The 17904-nt window shown below is 46.1% G+C and overlaps 1 protein-coding gene across 3 annotated transcripts in view; it reads left to right on the top strand.

Moving 5' to 3' along the window:
• man1a2 (mannosidase, alpha, class 1A, member 2) overlaps positions 1-17904 on the top strand; it is a 100738-nt gene that overhangs the window by 6639 nt on the left and 76195 nt on the right. For all 3 annotated transcript variants that reach the window (XR_011102203.1, XR_011102202.1, XM_068704620.1), the window contains exon 3: positions 16752-17013. Coding sequence is in view for 1 of the 3 variants with exons in the window: in XM_068704620.1 (XP_068560721.1) it covers positions 16752-17013 (262 nt within the window). In the remaining 2 variants the exon portion in view is untranslated. The remainder of the gene's footprint in view (positions 1-16751; positions 17014-17904) is intronic.

The following is a 17904-nucleotide window of genomic DNA, read 5'->3' as shown; positions in this document are numbered from 1 at the left end:
CCAGGATCCTGTAGTGGAGCCAGGGTCCTATAGTGGAGCCAGGATCTTATAGTGGAGCCAGGATCTTATAGTGGAGCCAGGATCCTGTAGTGAGCCAGGGTCCTATAGTGGAGCCAGGATCTTATAGTGGAGCCAGGGTCCTATAGTGGATCTAGGGTCCTATAGTGGAGCCAGGATCTTATAGTGGAGCCAGGATCTTATAGTGGAGCCAGGATCTTATAGTGGAGCCAGGATCTTATAGTGGAGCCAGGGTCCTGTAGTGGAGCCAGGATCTTATAGTGGAGCCAGGGTCCTATAGTGGAGCCAGGATCTTATAGTGGAGCCAGGGTCCTGTAGTGGAGCCAGGATCTTATAGTGGAGCCAGGATCCTGTAGTGGATCCATTTACACGGTGAACTGAACTGAAACACCTCTCTGGATGGCGGTCCGGAGTGCCAGGAATCAATGGAGTGTGATGCTCCATCGAGCTCAACATAACCGAGGCTCCGTTAATGATGGTGTTTCTGAACAATAAAGGAGTAGCCGGGAGCTGCTCTCCACCTGGGAGGCGGTGACATTTCAGCAGCAGAATAGCCGAAGGCGGTGGGAGTAGTCGCAAAATAAGGAACGCTTATCTTATTTACCTGCAGCTGAGACGATTAGCCCATTAATCCAGTGCTTGACAGAAAACGAATCAACAACTATTTACATATTTGATTGATAACATTCACCAGCTCCTCCAGATATGACGGTGTTCTGCTCTTCTCTGTTTTAACACCGTTGCACATTATTAAACCCTAAATAAAGCGTCGTCTGACGCCTCTGCCGCTCCTCGTCCTTTCGGATCAAATGAAGACGTCTGCATTGTTATTCCATCCAGGTTTTTAAATCACAACATGAGCGTTCACGCTGGGATCCTCTCCGGAGCGCTCGCTGGGTTTCGACGGGCTCGCCATCTGCCACCAAAACAAAAATTAATCACAATTTGGCAGTTTTGGTTTGTGCTTTTCAGCGACTCTTTAGTCTGTGCTGCGGCGTAATCCTGAGGAAACCGTGAATAATAGCGTGCGTGTGTTTTCTGTCACAAGCACAAGAATGGAGGCTCTCTCGTCTGGAAAGTTTACTAAAATTTTACAAAAAATTTACAAAAAATTTACAAAAATGCGACAACAATTTGACGAAAATTTGGCGAAAATTTAAATTTTTTTCCCCCATTTGCCCTGAAGCTTTCAGGGCTGGCTAAAAACCTTAAGAAAGGTGTCACTCTGTCTTTACCCATGTGTCTTCACCCCCTCCCATCATATGACACCCAACTCTTAGCTACTGGCAAAAAAGAGAGAGAGAGAGAGAGAGAGAGAGAGAGAGAGAGAGTGTGACTGTGTGGAAGGCCGGGCCTCACGCTATTAGATGAGCAATTTAAAGGAGCTGGCTTTGAGCGGTGTGACATTTCATACCGGGGAAAAGAAGAAGATAAAAGAGCTTCTTTTATTTCATTTAAATAAAAGCTGACGGCACCTTTTTTTTTTTTTTTTTTTGACAATTTGACATCGCTGTCAGCGAGCCTTATTGAGAGCATGACGAGCGGAACCACTGCCGATGACACTCGCGGCCGTCACATTAACGCGCATATCCTGGTTAGCGGCACGTTGAGCGGTAGAGGACGGCACCACACCGGCTGTGTCGTGGCCTCAGGTTTCTGCTGTTTTGAGTGTGCGTTCAATTGTTTTGTTTTTGACCGTGATGAGAAGTGAGTCGTGTTTAAAAAAGGTGAAGGGAAAAATGTAGGCGCACGACCCTTTTCACAACCGCCGCCGTAATGAAGTTTATCGTCGTGACCGCGAGTAAACCCGGTCTCGCCGCTTATTGCCCTGCCAGCTATTGTTAGCGTTGCGGGGGTCATATATACCTTTTTTGCTTTTTGCGCTCCGATATGGACCATAAATCAGCATCAAAGCCCCACAGATCGTATTAAAAAGCCCGGGCCGACATCAAAGCGCGCTTATTTATCATATTTAGTGTGATCTTAGATATCATTTCTGTGTCTTCACGCTTCGTTCGCCTGTCAGCTGCAAAGTAAATCTAGGTTGGGCTGTGTGTGTGTGTGTGTGTGTGTGTGTGTGTGTGTGTGTGTGTGTGTGTGTGTGTGTGTGTGTGTGTGTGTGTGTGTGTGTGTGTGTGTGTGTGTGTGTGTGTGTGTGTGTGTGTTTCTCTAATGTGCAAATAAAGGAGCACCAGTTTGTACGTGCATCACACACACAAGTACACACACACACACACACACACACACACACACACACACACACACACACACACACACACACACACACACACTCTCAAGCTAGCTCAACCTGGAAAGAATACCAAGGCGCTGGACCCGGTGCTGAGGACTCATGAAACACCGGTTTGAGGATGCATAGAGGACTATGGAAAGCCAGAAGGGACATCTGACGCCTCTATTTCCAATCGGTCAAGAGTAAAGCCACGTCAAAAGGGACACGCTGCCGTGTTTCTGAATAAAGTCTACCACTTTGAACCTCTTTGTTGGATTAATCTGATATGTTTGGATCTTGTTATATGTTACGGCATGATAGATCTACTTACCTCATGTTGATGCATTTCAGCGCTGTGAGTAAGTACAAGAGCGGCCTAACCGGTTCCACTAAACTGCGTGTTGGTTGGATTTGTCAGATGAGAAGTTGTGTGTTGCCTGATTTTAAACCACAGCTTAGCAAGTAAGACAAAAGACTGGAAGGGATTTAAACAATTTAGGAATTGCTTTTAGAGCACAGCTGGGCTCGAGCACAGCTTTGGCTCATTGGCTATGCAAAACAGAAGGAGGCGCTCATCACCGTATGGAAAAAAGTACATTAGAAATGGCGGTTTTGACTGGTTTTGACTGGTTTTGAATGGCGTAAAAAAGTGGCGTTTTTAACATAAATTGGGTGAAAATAGAGGCGTGTCCTTTTCACCAGATGGCAACCTCTGTACTGTCCATCAGGGGGCGACTCCTCTGGTTGTATAGAAGTCTAGTCTAAAATGACTCTACTTCTCTCTTGATTTATTCCCTCAGTAAACATTGTAAACATGAGTTTATGGTCTCAATCTCTAGTTTACAGTCTTCTTCAATACAGCATGATGTTCATTTAGTACATTATGGAACATTTAGAGTCAAACACACCATAAAGCAGGGGATGATTTAGGGGGCGGGGCTACACGCTGATTGACAGGTCTCTTACCAGATCCGTATACGACGTCTCTACGTCACTCCTCCTCAGTCCAAATATGGTCACTTCCTGTTCACGCCGAAATCGAGGCTTCAAAACATCGGTCCACAAACCATTGAGTGACGTCACGATGACTACGCCCGCTTCTTACACACAGTCCATGCTGTTCACACGTCCATCACCTCCGAGCTGGTTTTAGTCTAGTTCTTGGTCTAAAGCCAGGCTTATGAGGCTGAAAGTGTCAAACTTGAGGTAGATGATGATATCGCAGTCAGAACTTACTCCCATCACCGCCATTGCTTTGAAAAAAAGTCTCATACTTCTGCCTTTGACCTTTGTGTAGTTCTGATGGTGTTACTCCAGTAGTGTTCACTGTTGTAGTTTCTGGCGTGCGGCCAGCGTGTTGATTTCCAATAACTCAAAACTCTGCCCACAAATTCTTCACTTGTTAAGAGTCAAAAAATGTGAATTTACACAAGTAGTGTTTCATTGTAGTGACTTCAGATATGCTGAGTTTATAACTTAAAGCTCTTAAAGCGCACAAAAAGAAGAAACGCATCACGACCTTCTCTCTACTACTACAGGCCTACTTACTGCTGGCTTCAGAATAGATATCACCACACGCAGAATGAGATGTCAATAAAAACGAGTCTCTCAGATCCGTGTGTTCGTAGTATTTTCAGTGAGACTCGTCCTAATTAATTTGTCTGTTGTCGGGAGATTTCATCTCGTACAGTTGGCAGAATGAGGAGTGGACTCCATCGAGCATAATCTCCTCATTAACACTGCTGCTTATTTTATTTTAATTCATTTTGATCGGATCTGCTCTCTTCTCTCTCTCTCTCTCTGTGTGTGTGTGTGTGTGTGTGTGTGTGTGTGTGTGTTTTTCCATGTTTATGCCCATTTTGAAGTATCTCATTTGGAAAGATCCGTTGACCAGCTGATGGAGAAACGCTCCTAATTTGCATTTCTATTTTTGCGACAATTCAAAAAGGTTTGCTTGAAATGAGCTTGATGGTTTAAAGAGGAAAGCTGCGACTGACTTCAGTATTTTAACGATACAGTGTAATGATCATCTTCTGACACTGTTACTGCTGTGGCTGTGGAGGTGTCTTCACGGTGTTTGAAAAACAAAATAAAAGCATGAGAAGCGGGAGAGTACATGTGAGTAACAGTGTAAAAAAACAATGTGTTTTGGGCTGCAGTAGAATTTGTCACTTTGGCAAACAACCAGCCATCATTCGGAGGTCCTCGACACACATTTAGATTTATCAAACCGCAGTAACAGATGGTATTAATGTTGTTGTGTTTTTTGGGATGATATTCAACTCAGGCTGCTCTAATATGGAGCATTAACGTTGTTGTGTTAATACTGTTCTGGCTTAATTCTGACCCATGATGACTGGATCACTCTCCTCTCTGAAATGCACCGACACAAACACAGATATAATCCCATTTAACAACTACAAAGCTATAGTTATTGTTATTATTATTATTATTATTATTATGTATGAGCTGTTCATTGACAAACCCCTGATACCCTGATTTTCTTTAATGAACTGATATGAGTACATCAAAATCAAGATGCATATGTATGTGTGTAAAACCTAGTCTCAAGAAGGTTAACAGCACATTTTACTTGTTCTAAAATATAATAGAGACTTAATAATACGTCACGAACGGACGAACAAGATACTCTCACATTTTGGAGGCAGTAAAACACGGGCAGACCTTTGAGTCTTCATTCTCTACTTGGTATTTATTTAACGTTGAATGACGAGCGAGCTGTGGTTTATCCCCCCCCCCCCCCCCCGTCTCTCCCCCCCCCAAAAAAAGACACATGCATTTGGGACATTTTGCACAACAGGTTTTCAAGGGTTAAAGCCCATCAACAAATGTCTTCCAAATGAATGCAAGAGTGTTAAAGTGAGGATTGTAACCAGGAGCTTGTGACCCGCATGTGACTGATTTTAGCCTAATGTCTGGACCTAATGAGATGCTAATCAAGAAATGAGCTTTGACCACCACGACTGTTGGCATGTCTGAGCTGGTATACTCTGCTCTTTTTATTTCCCCTCCTCTGAAATAAAAATGGGCTTGAGAAGAAGACGTCCGTTTGCGGTATCGTTCGATCTTTTGAGAGAGAGAGAGAGAGAGAGAGAGAGAGAGAGAGAGAGAGAGAGAATTTCAGAAAGTAATTGCAGATTCCGCAAAGCGTAACAGGGACGGACGGGAGCACGACGTAATGAATCACTGCTCCTGGTGGAATCACTTTGATAATGAGGCGCACACTAGTGTAGAGGAAGGGAACTGCATTGGGGTGGCACCTCGGTGGTTAAGTACGGACAAATATGAAGGAACAAAATGCAGATTAGTGATCGGAACCTCCATCTCTAAAAGAGGATAATCACTGCAGCTCTTGAGAGTGTGAGTGTGTGTGTGTGTGTGTGTGTGTGTGTGTGTGTGTGTGTGTGTGTGTGTGTGTGTGTGTGTGTGTGTGTGTGTGTGTGTGTGTGTGCACCACTTCTGGTTTCAGGTTCCTCTGAAAACCCCGGTTTTAAATCGGTAAAAACCCAGAGTAACAAGCAGAGCATCAGCCTGTCGTCTTTTGGTTGTAGCTTTGTCTTGGTTAGAGAGAGAGAGAGAGAGAGAGAGAGAGAGTCAAACACACCACCAGTGCCCAGTGAGAGTGTGTGCCTCTCCCTGAAGTGCCTGAAGTACTTGTCTGAATGGTCACGAGGGCCACAGGGGCCGTTTTTTTTTAGTGAAAGAGGGACAAGAATTGACCCCCTCCTAAAAAAAGAAAAAAAAAAAGAAGGAAAAAAAAGAAAAAGAGAAGAGACAAAAATCCAGGAAGTGAAGAGGGAATGGTGGAGAGGTGAAGAGAGGCTCCTCGGGTCCTTGGGGGACGATGTGACCGTGGTTAACTACAAAGCTCCGTCTCTGCCAAAACACTGGAGCTCCAACAATGGCCGCCTGTCAGTCAAAGCAATGGGATCAAAGTGAGATCGCTCAACGGCAAGTTAAGAATTGGCTCCTTCAGGTTTCCCAGGCTTGAATATCAAATGAACCTTCTCTCCCTGAATTCCCAGGGCACCCCCCCCCCCCCCCCCCCCCCCCCCCACACACACACACACACACACACACACACACACACACACACACACACGCACACACACACGCACACACACTCATCCATAACCAGCAACCATACGGGCCTGATAATAAATGTGCTGTGTACTGGCTGGTAGATTTATGGTTGGCCCGGGGGCTGGGAAATAGGATCTCTGTTATCGTATGAGGGTTCTTCCTCTCACAGCCATCTTTTTTTTTTTTTTTTTTTTTGAGAGAGCGATGAAGATCGAGTGTTTGGCCCGATCCTGCGTCGTTGATCCCAGATCACTGCCGAGGATCAATTACACCGTTTGACCATCGTAGCGTGAAATGAGGTTTGACGATCGTTCGGTGAAAGACGTCTGCGTTTATGCTTGTCGATCCGTTGATCCCTGATGTTGTTTTACGTTGTCAAATAAATGGAGAGGAGGAGAGCTAGCAACGTTAGCAGCATCGCTAACGGCTGAAGCACCGAGGTTCTGTTCAGTTCCATTATGGTTCTATTAAATTGCAATCTTTAAAATGTGGTTTTGGTGAGAAACTTTAACAGATCCAGTAGTTTGAAGGAGATGTTTTCACATGCATATTTAATGTTTAACCTCTTAACACAAGCTTAAAATTCATCATTAAATTTGCTAATGACAAGACTTTCATTTCCTAATTATTTGAAATTTGTGTTTTCATGCAAATAACCACCATGGATGACTATAACGAAATAAAAGCATAACATTTAGAAAATGACTTTTGGGACGTTGGTGAAAAGAAACGTCTGGATCCTTGTAGAGCAGCTGCTGTAAACAAAACAACAATGATCTGTATCTGCTGATGTGGATCACGAATGATCAGCTGCAGGACAGAGATCACGCTTTTCCAGGATCGTAGTCAGAAAACCGAAATCTCTTGTGACTTTCACGGCTGATCAAATTGCTCCTGCTCCTTGTTTTTTTTTGTTTTTTTTGGTCGCGGTTGTAAAATGGGAGCAATCTCGTCTGGATGTTTCTCTCTTAACGGCTTTTTTGGGGTGATTGAACCTCTCAATCATCAGACTCTTCTGGCCAGGGCAGAAGCAACCAGCTGCTCGTTTTGTTTTTAGCTGTGGGAGATGGACTCGAGCGGTTAGCGTGGAGGCGTTAGTCAGCCGGCCGTGATGTAGGTCAGGAGCGAGGGGCTCAGGTGTGCACCAGGAACGTACGGCGAGAAGCACGGATGAGATATGTACGTCTGTACATGTGAGGGAGCGCTTCACAGAGAGTTTTATCTACTGTAGAATACATGTTTTCTGCTTGTTATTGGGTTTAATGCAAGCTGCCTTGACAGTAATTAAATAAGTGACACACACAACACTTGACGAGTGGGGAGGAGGAGTTTTTGGACCGATAATTTGGATAAAGAGAAGGTTGTAGCTAGCGGGAGGAGGTGGAGAGAGAGAGAGAGAGAGAGAGAGAGAGAGAGAGAGAGAGAGAGAGAGAGAGAGAGAGAGAGAGAGAGAGAGAGAGAGAGAGAGAGAGAGAGAGAGAGAGGATGCTAACACACACCCACAGCTAAGCTTGTGAGCTGTTACACATACCCAGCTTCCATCTGAGCCAAGTGGGTCATGGAGGGAAAAAAAAAAGAAGAAGAAGAAGAAGAAGCAGGACATGGAAGCTGTCTGATGGTTCATGTTGAAGGGAAAACCCGGGAGCTAAAGCTCACAAGAAACAGAAATCCCGCCGCCTTAACATCCTCCAGCATGGGCCTCCTCTCTCTATCCATGGTGCTCACGCTGTTCACGGGCAGACAGAAGCTCAGAGGGACTGTTGCCGCGCTAGCTGGGCGAGAGGAAGACGAGGTTGTCGGTTAGACGCCCCGTTCACATGTTGTTTTTTTTATATAGTCCATTGTCGTCAGCGTAGATGCGAGCGTTTCCCCCAAAGCGCCTCTTCAGGGCGCGACGGCTGAAACCCGAGATGAAAAGTAGGTCAACTTTTGGAACTCCGCAGTCATGTGAGGAGGAGCGACCAATCGCAGCTGGCAGACATCTTTTCTTTTTCTTCCTTTTTTTTTAATAGCAGGGTGGAGGAGAAGTTACTCCGGAGCTTTACTGTCAAAAAGGACTTTAACGAACATCTGCGTCGAAAGGTCAGCCAGGTTGTCACAAACAAAAGTGAGGGATCCACGGTGCTGGGAATCCATTTATATTCGTTCAGCTTAGTCAACGAGGCTCGCTGCCAAATTTCGCCGTCATTCGTCATCACAGCGGCTGCGTGACAGTAATGAAAGCGGCACGTTTCTGGACGCGACATGCTAACAGCTCCTCGGGGTGTTTACGGTCGGTGGCAGTGGTTCTACTGCTGCTGCTGCCTGCATGCATTTATGCTGCATTAAGACTGTGTGCAGAACGGTGATGTATAGGCTTTTTGCAGTTATCGTCTGTTCTGCGTCTGAACTGCAGACTCTTCTGTAATAACAGAGCGGCATCTTATCTTCTTTGGTCCTGTGTAAGTTAAGAAAAATGCTTCTTAGATTGGTCAAACGTAGCACTCCGGTGGTCCTATTGCCTCGTGTGCTGCTTCCACCGACGGGTCGGCGTTTCTTGAGGACCGTTCCCTCAGCTGATCGCTTCGTACAGCGCGCCCTTGTTTGCGCCGCCGCTTTATTAAACGAGCCGATCGGAGTCAGTCTGGACACGTTGTTGTTTTTTTGCTGGGGATGTTTCAGCTGACACTCTGGAAACAGAGTTATTCTATGAAGAGGAAAGTTATCATCTGTTCACTCGCATCTAACCTTTTTAAGTTTCAGAGCTTTGAAAGAGCTCCAAACCACTATTATATAGCTAAGTGTTGTTTAAATGTTATTTTTAAGGTGAGTTTATTCTCTCCATATGCGTTGTTTAGTGATGACCCCCCCCGAAACCCGGTTCCAAACGGAACCGCTTTTAAATGAGTAAAACCCGGAGTGTTGAACGTATTTTAAAGATTTTGGAACTTCTAGTATTGCTGCTCAAGAATACTATTTGTTTGCAAAAAAAAATTCTTTTTTTTTTTTCCTCACAGAATAATCATAAAGAACCGATAAGAGTACTAGTATGGATAGAACCCTAACGCTGCCTATGTGCATCGTGTGGTTCAGTTAATATAAGAAGGGAGACTTTCATGTTGACGGCAGGAAGTTGGAGCACGATCCCTTTCGGCTGGTTTCTGACGTTCGGTATGAAGAGAGGCTATTGTGGTGTTCTGAGGTCTAAACCAAACCCTTTTCCTAATGCTCACAGGCCACACAGCTACACAACCCTTCCTGTGACGTCTCTGCACCATTTTGCGTCCTCCTAACATCTCATCAGCAGAGAAGTGGCCTCCGATTAGCCCCTCGGAGCACCTCTCAGCATTTTAAAAAAAACCTCCCTCCCACCACTCAATTCATTTATTCTCCTCCTCTCTCTCTGATGATGTTGGTGTGTGTGTGTGTGTGTGTGTGTGTGTGTGTGTGTGCGTGTGCGTGCAGACGTTCTACCTCTTTGTGCATATGACACACACATGACAGAAGAAGAAGAGCCCCTCTGATGAGCTCTCAGTATTCAGTTGTTGATTTGGTTTTTCATTGGTTTGTCGAGGGGATCGTGTGACAAACACTTGAATTGTTCCTCGGAGGCCTTTTGTGATCCTCCAGGAACACGATCCACGTGCTTCACTGCTGCTGCTTCACGTTGAAACGGGACAATGTGGGAGTTTAATGTGTGAAATGTATGCGATGAGCTCATTTCATTTGACACAAAAGACTATTAAAGGCCATGTAATTATTGACGTTATCAGCTGTTTAAGTCGGTACAAACCGTCTTTGACGTGTGTAACCGAGCTCTGTGTGACATATTGCGATTATGTTTGGTGCGTCGTGAATAAAGAGGGAATCGTAGCCACAGAATGACCGAATGTGCCGTCAGTCGGCAGAATCCATGGAGCACAGAGGCCTGCGTCTCCTGAAATGAGACGGCAAGTCTCGTATACATGTATCACGCGACAGGGACACGATGCTGCTGCTGAAGAGACAGTCGCCCCTAACGACATGGTGGACTGTAGTCGAGGCATCGTCTACACGCAGCAGATAGACCGATGTCCCTCACAAGTTTGGTTTTGCATTTTGTTTTATAGCAAAGGTAGGAAGATGGTTCCTACTCACAATCTGGTTGATTGAATAGATAGACTCTGACTCAGGGTCACTCATTTAATCCGGTGAATCATTTCAACTGAGGACTTTGATCGAAGGTTTGGTGACGTCATGAAATATGACGACAGATGTTTGAATCTGCTCTCAAAAAAAACATCTCGCTTTGGTTACACAAAGAATGACATTCTGCACAGGCCTACTAATAACCCAGCATGTCTCTCTCTCTGTCTGTCTGTCTGTCTGTCTGTCTGTCTGTCTCTGTCTGTCTCTCTCTCTCTCTCTCTAGTCCTCTCTCTCTCTCTCTCTCTCTGTCTCTCTCTCAAGTCCTCTCTCTGTCTCTCTCTCTCTGTCTCTCTCTCAAGTCCTCTCTCTGTCTCTCTCTCTCTGTCTCTCTCTCTCAAGTCCTCTCTCTGTCTCTCTCGCTCTCTTTCTCTCTGTCTCTCTCGCTCTCTTTCTGTCTCTCTCGCTCTTTCTTTGTCTCTTTCGCTCCTCCTGTCTCTCTCGCTCGCTCTTTCTGTCTCTCTCTCTCGCTCGCTCTTTCTGTCTCTCTCTCTCGCTCGCTCTTTCTGTCTCTCTCTCTCGCTCGCTCTTTCTGTCTCTCTCTCTGTCTCTCTCTCTCATTCTGTCTCTCTCGCTTTCTCTCTCTCTCTCTTTCTGTCTCTCTTTCTCTTTCTGTCTCTCTCGCTCTCTCTCTCTTTCTCTCTCGCCCTCTCTCTCTCGCTCCCTCTCTCACTCTGTGTCTGTTTGTTGCCATGGTTACATGGCATCCAGCCCGTGCTGCTCTCTCCTTGTTTCCACGGCTTCAAAAAAAAAAAATAGAATTCCTTCTCTTTAGACGCTCCACCAGACAGACAGACAACTGCTGCTGCTACTGCTCTCCGGTTGCCATGGAAAGGGCCGGCCTTATGCTGAGCAGCAGATTTCACGACACCACCGAAGAAGAAGAAGAAGAATACATTCCAGTGTCGGGCAGTGAGGCTGATTTAATCATACATAAATAAAAGGGAGTGACTGCTGGAGGCCTGACATGGCTGAAACAACTAACTAGGGAGCCTGTCCTCGCTTCTGTCAAGATGTTGTTTTTGGGGGGGTTTGTGAGGATGCCAGTGAGGTGGAGGCGTGGAGACGTGGAGGCGTGGAGGCGTGGTCACCCGGCCGCTCGTCTCTGTGGAGGTAATGGAGTCAGGCGGCTGTTGATGCGCCCTTAATTGCGTGTTTTGACATTATATGAGACTCGAAGGGAAACCTCGGTGATGCTAGAGTGAGTACCATAATGGCTCCGAGGAGATGAGTGACGTGAGACCGGAGGAGGAGGAGGAGGAGGAGGAGGAGGAGGAGGAGGAGGAGGAGGAGGAGGAGGAGGAGAGCTCTTAAAAACAGTGTGACGGTGTTTGTCTATATTTCATACGTGGTGCACAGTCAGCAGCCATTAGGGATGATGGTGTCGCCTTAGCCTCCTCATTTCCTTTTGTCATGCTCCCTCGCATCACACACACACACACACACACACACACACACACACACACACACACACACACACACACACACACACACACACACACACACATTAGAGAGTCGTCTTACATCGGCGCCATCTAAATATCACATTTAAATGCATGTTGCTTCGGGCACACTCGCTCAAGGAGGCGCAGAGGATCGCATACAGAGGAGGCGTGACACCCACTGGGTCCACACACACACACACACACACACACACACACACACACACACACACACACACACACACACGCGTACATACGCAAATTGAAAGATTGCAGTCACACTTATACGTAAATCTCCTCACAGTCCTCGAAGTAGAAGACACAAGACGTATTCACACGTTCACACGAAAGCTGGGAATTACCACACACACACACACACACACACACACACACACACACACACACACACACGTACACACGTGTAATACACAGTGAACATGAAATCCCCACGAAGGAAATACAGCACATTTGAAAAAGACATTCTTACGGATGCATGCATCCAGTGGCTCTGCAGTAATTGCCGGCTTGGTGTTGCAAAATATGTTTTCTATCAATTAAAGTCAGACACAGCCGGGGTTGGGATTTGAATATTTATGAGTTGTTTCCAGGGCGATGTTGTGTAACTCAGAAGCTGTTTATTTGGGTCTCTGTTGGCTCCTCCGCGTCACGATAGAATTATAAAATGGATGCACATGTGAAGGACGATTAGGATGAAACTGTCCGTCTCCTTCCCGTCTGTCTCTCACATTCGTCCCCGTGTCGTCGCGTCGTATTTCCTCTCGTCTCTAAATGTCTCTCGCTCTTGCTCACACGCTGTGGTAGAAAAGGTGAAACGGACCCGGGTTTACCCCGCCTCTCGCCCCAGTGCATGCTGGGAAAGGCTGCAGCCCCAATTGAACCTGAACAGGATAAGCTGTCAGAGCAAATGGATGCTTGTTGCTCGTTTTTTCTCTCTCTCTTCCTCTGCAGCCCGATCTTTGTCCTTCGTAATCAGCCGTCCTCCTCTCATGCGTATCTCAGTCCTCATCTCTTTTCCTTCTTCTTCATGTTGTCTCACACACACACACACACACACACACACACACACACACACACACACACGTATGGACGCTCTGAAGCCCTGATGCTCCTCTGCAGGCTTAAATAATAGGTTGCATTGTAGTCGGGATGCTTTGTCTGGAGCACGAGAAAGTAGGGCCGCCGTTAGTCCAATATGTTTTAATCAATGGTAAAAAAAGGTGTGTCCTTGGAGCTGTTACATACAGTCATAACTCCATGAAGTCGTTCAGCTGCCGCCTTCATTGGGTGTTTGATGGGAAACGTTTACAGCCGGCTCTTTGTCCCTGCAGATGAACGGCACCGTGGGTTTTTTTTTTTGCCGTGGAGGATGACCGGGCCGGTCTTCGTCTCCATGTACGAGAGCCGCTGTTATGATTCGTGCTTCCTGTTGAAAAATCTCTAGGATCTCAGATTTTAATCCAGGCGGCAACCTCCGGTTCTGTGTTAAACCTGCATTCTCTCTAATGTCCATCCGGGGTGGCGACTCCTCTGGTTGTATAGAAGTCTATGAGAACTCTACTTCTCTCTATTTATTTCATGTTCATTGTACGTTCCTCAACCGGTATCTAATTGCTCGGACAGGTTTAATTGTAATTGCGGTGGTGATTCTTGGTTTCATCGCTTCTCCTCAGCAGCTTCCGTGCATGAAAGATGGTTAATAATCTCCCTTCTGAAGGCGGTGGTTAAGGCGGTGGTTATTTTAAATCACATGCGCTGTGTGTGTGTGTGTGTGTCTCTGTTATTCCACCACACACACACACACACACACACACACACACACACACACACACACACACACACACACACACACACACACACACACACACACCTCTTCTTCATGGCTGCTCTGGGGAAGTTGGCTGCACCGTATATATAGGCTTCTCTTTATCATACCGGGTCCACAGTAAAGACATCCGCTCATACGTAGGCTGATTCACAGCTCACTCCACGTCTCCCTCCTACCTGCTGTTTGTTAGCAGTAATGTTCAGACACGTGAGCGTCTAAAACATACACATGTATAAATCCTGACCTTAACTTATAGCTGTACAGGAAAGAAAAATAAAGCAACAATCACACAAGCAAGAGCAGCACGATGAAAGTGTAGTTAATAGATAAATAACACTTCACTCAGTCACACATGAGTCACACACTGTTCACAGTTCAGTACTGGTTTACACAAAGTGAACATCAGCCTGCTGGGATTTCACAAACGGTTCCTGTTGTCTTGCCAAACCAAAAAGTTGAAATGTACTATTTGTGTCTCTGGTCTACGTGTTAAAGCTGCATTCTCTCTAGTGTCCACCAGGGGGCGACTCCTCTGGTTGTATAGAAGTCTAGTCTAAAATGACTCTACTTCTCTCTTGATTTATTCCCTCAGTAAACATTGTAAACATGAGTTTATGGTCTCAATCTCTAGTTTACAGTCTTCTTCAATACAGCATGATGTTCATTTAGTACATTATGCTCCATTTAGAGTCACACAGACCATAAAGCAGGGGATGATTTAGGGGGCGGGGCTACACAGTGATTGACAGGTCTCTTACCAGAGACGTATACGGCGTCTCTACGTCACTCCTCCTCAGTCCTGATGTGGTCACTTCCTGTTTGCTGGTTGCAAAAAAGTCAAGAACACATTAACATATGTTAAATAAATACCCACAAAGCCATCTGTTTTTATAAAAAAGATTATATTGCACTCTTACTCCTACACAACCTGCACTGCTTTCCTCCTGGAAGAGGACAGAGATTCACATTACTGGGTGTGCACACACACACACACACACACACACACACACACACACACACACACACACACACACACACACACACACACACACACTCCGTATTGTTTTCGGAGAGACGAAGCTCTGCGGAGGCTTGCAGCTGAGTCCACACGGATCTCAGCGGGTCGGCAGTTCCGCCCACATTCTCCTCAGTTCATCACACAGAAAGGTCATTAATAAACAAAGCTCACATGTTTGCACTCAGACGACGCGCGGTCCTTCTCGACATTTCTCCGGTTTATCGTCCTCCTCACATTTTAGTGCTTTTTATATGGAGGTAGTTTTTAGGAAACTCCAGCGGGTCCTGGTGAGAACTGTGGGGACCGACTCCAGTGTCGAGGGAAATGAATCTTCTGTTTGTGTTCTCACTTCCATGCTCTCCCAGTGCTCCTCTCATGACGGTGTTTAGTAATTTAGTGCGTTGCCTTGTGCGAGACACAAAACACAAGTTATAACTTAGAGGCTGAAACAATTCACGTTGTTTTGAAACGTGTTCAGAGCCTGAAATGATCATCTGAGATGTAAAACAGCTTCTCTGACATTGAGTGAATACAGGCCATGTTTCTGTTCACGTCTCCTGGATGTGTTGTACAGGGTATGACCTATATGTGCATGGTGATTAGTTAAAGATACAGGATCACCCACACATAGATTCACCATCTCATATTTAGTCTTCACGTTACAGACACGGGCTGCCCTACATGAAGCCCATCAACCCGGAGCCCGGCTGACATTTTGTATTATTAGTAAAATCTAGAACAGAAGAACGGCAGAGTGTCTCGTCCTGCCGTCACCTTTGCTTCAGCATCCCGCTGTTTGTTTTTCATGACTGACCCTCACCCTCATCCTCATTCTCACACTCATCCTCATCCTCATTCTCACACTCATCCTCATCCTCATCCTCATTCTCACGCTCATCCTCATCCTCATCCTCATTCTCACGCTCATCCTCATCCTCATTCTCACACTCATCCTCATCCTCATCCTCATTCTCACACTCATCCTCACCCTCATCCTCATTCTCATCCTCCTCATCCTAACACTCATTCTCATCCTCATCCTAACACTCATCCTCATTCTCATTCTCACACTCACCCTCATCCTCACCCTCACCCTCATCCTTTCCCTCACACTCCTCACCCTCATCCTCATTCTCATCCTCATCCTAACACTCATCCTCATTCTCACACTCACCCTCACCCTCATCCTCACCCTCATTCTCATCCACATCCTCATCCTAACACTCACCCTCACCCTCATCGTCATCCTCATCCTCGTGTCAGCACCCTGAGGCTTGTTACCTCCATGTGCAACCAAAGATGAAGACTCTCACTCTGACACTTCTTCTTCTCATAGTGTGATCCTCCACACCGGTCCTGTTTCCTGGAGCAGATGTTTCAAAGTGTGTGTGTGTGTGTGTGTGTGTGTGTGTGTGTGTGTGTACCATAGGGATGTGTTTTATTATCAAGGCTGGGTTTAGACCTTATTGTTTCTTTTACTGGTGGGAATCCATAGTTATCCTGAAATGGACTGACGAGGTTGGTGCGTTTTACTTTGGTTTCCTGCTGCTGCTTATTGGGGAGGATTCTGAAGCTGTGACCACGTCTACTCACATCTACTCACTTCTACTCACTTCTACTCACGTCGTAATCGCTTGATTTTCCTTCAGAGCTGCTTTTCTTTTCCACACAGCAAACACTAGTAACCTTGTTTTCATCCCCAGCAGTCTGTCATGTGTTTCCCAGAGGTTCCATGTCTGTTGTCAGAGTTAATTTTTAATATATTTGACAAAAGAAACCAATGTTTGTTGTTTGTGTGTCATACTTGGTTAAAATACCACTTTGATGTTCAACCCGGGGAAGACAAGTAACCCCTCTGTGGCAGCTATTGAGGCACTTCAACAAAGACTGTGAAAATAATACTGAAAACATGAAACCTCCGTCCCACAGGGAGGAGGAGGAGAGCCTGCGGGACAAGATCCGGGCGGACCACGAGCGAGCGCTGCAGGAGGCCAAGGAGAAGCTGAGGAAGTCCCGCGAGGAGCTGCAGGCTGAGATCCAGACGGAGAAGAACAAAGTGATGGAGGACCTGAAGAAGAAGGAGGCGGGGCCCAAACCGCTGCCGCCCGTCCCCATGCCCAAAGTGGTGGGCGTCAGTGACGGAGAGCCGCCGGAGCCCGACGCCAAGGAGAGACGGGACAAGATCAGAGAGGTAGGACCCGACATGAGCCATGGTTTGATCTGACGCTGGGATCTACCGCCATGCCGTCACTCCGGATCATGTTCCCATCATGCATTGCTGCGGGGTTATTTCACTCTTTCTTCTTGAAGGTGTTGATAACTACGATGCTACTTCAGATATATCAGACAGTAGCCCGTCTGTGCAGGTGTGAGACCGTCTTAAATAGTCCGGCTGCAGTGGATATATGTGTGTTTTGGGAAGTTAATGCTTCATTCGACCGGATAAATGAGATTATTCTGTGAGTAAACAGTGTTTTGATATGTGCTGTTAAACCCCAATTCAAGTCTTTTCTACGTTTTTTTTCATGATTCTGGAGGCTTTAGAGAAAAAGTATTCCTTTTTAATAGAAAGTGACACTAATGCTTCATGGATTTAATGAGAAACAGCAAGCTCTCTGCTGATATTTTGTACATTCAGTACATGTGGGACACACACACACACACACACACACACACACACACACACACACACACACATACACGCACACAGGATTTTGGGATTTAGTCCAGTGTGATAGTTTGGCCAGCAGTCTAGAATCAGTGCCATCAGCTCCTCCATATTCACATGTAATTCAATGATGGCACCTTACAACAGACCTGTAGCCGTACGGTTTGTGTTTGGTGATATTTAATCCCAGTGTGTGTGTGTGTGTGTGTGTGTGTGTGTGTGTGTGTGTGTGTGTGTGTGTGTGTGAGACTATCCTTTACGTTTGAATACATTTTGTGTCGGCTCTTATTGAAGCCAACGTTGAGCCAGACGGACGGAGCCTGTGCAGAATGCAGATGGTGCTATCTGGTCTCGCTCTCTATAGACACCCAGCCAACCTCGGCCTATCTCCCCCCCCCCCACTCCTGCATAATT

Source organism: Cebidichthys violaceus, unplaced genomic scaffold (assembly GCF_023349555.1).
Source record: "Cebidichthys violaceus isolate CVI_PGR_0920_01 unplaced genomic scaffold, fCebVio1.0.p SCAF_97, whole genome shotgun sequence".
NCBI classification, from domain to species: domain Eukaryota; kingdom Metazoa; phylum Chordata; class Actinopteri; order Perciformes; family Stichaeidae; genus Cebidichthys; species Cebidichthys violaceus.
Note: the sequence above shows the minus strand (reverse complement) of the source record. Positions and strands in the feature narration are given on the sequence as shown.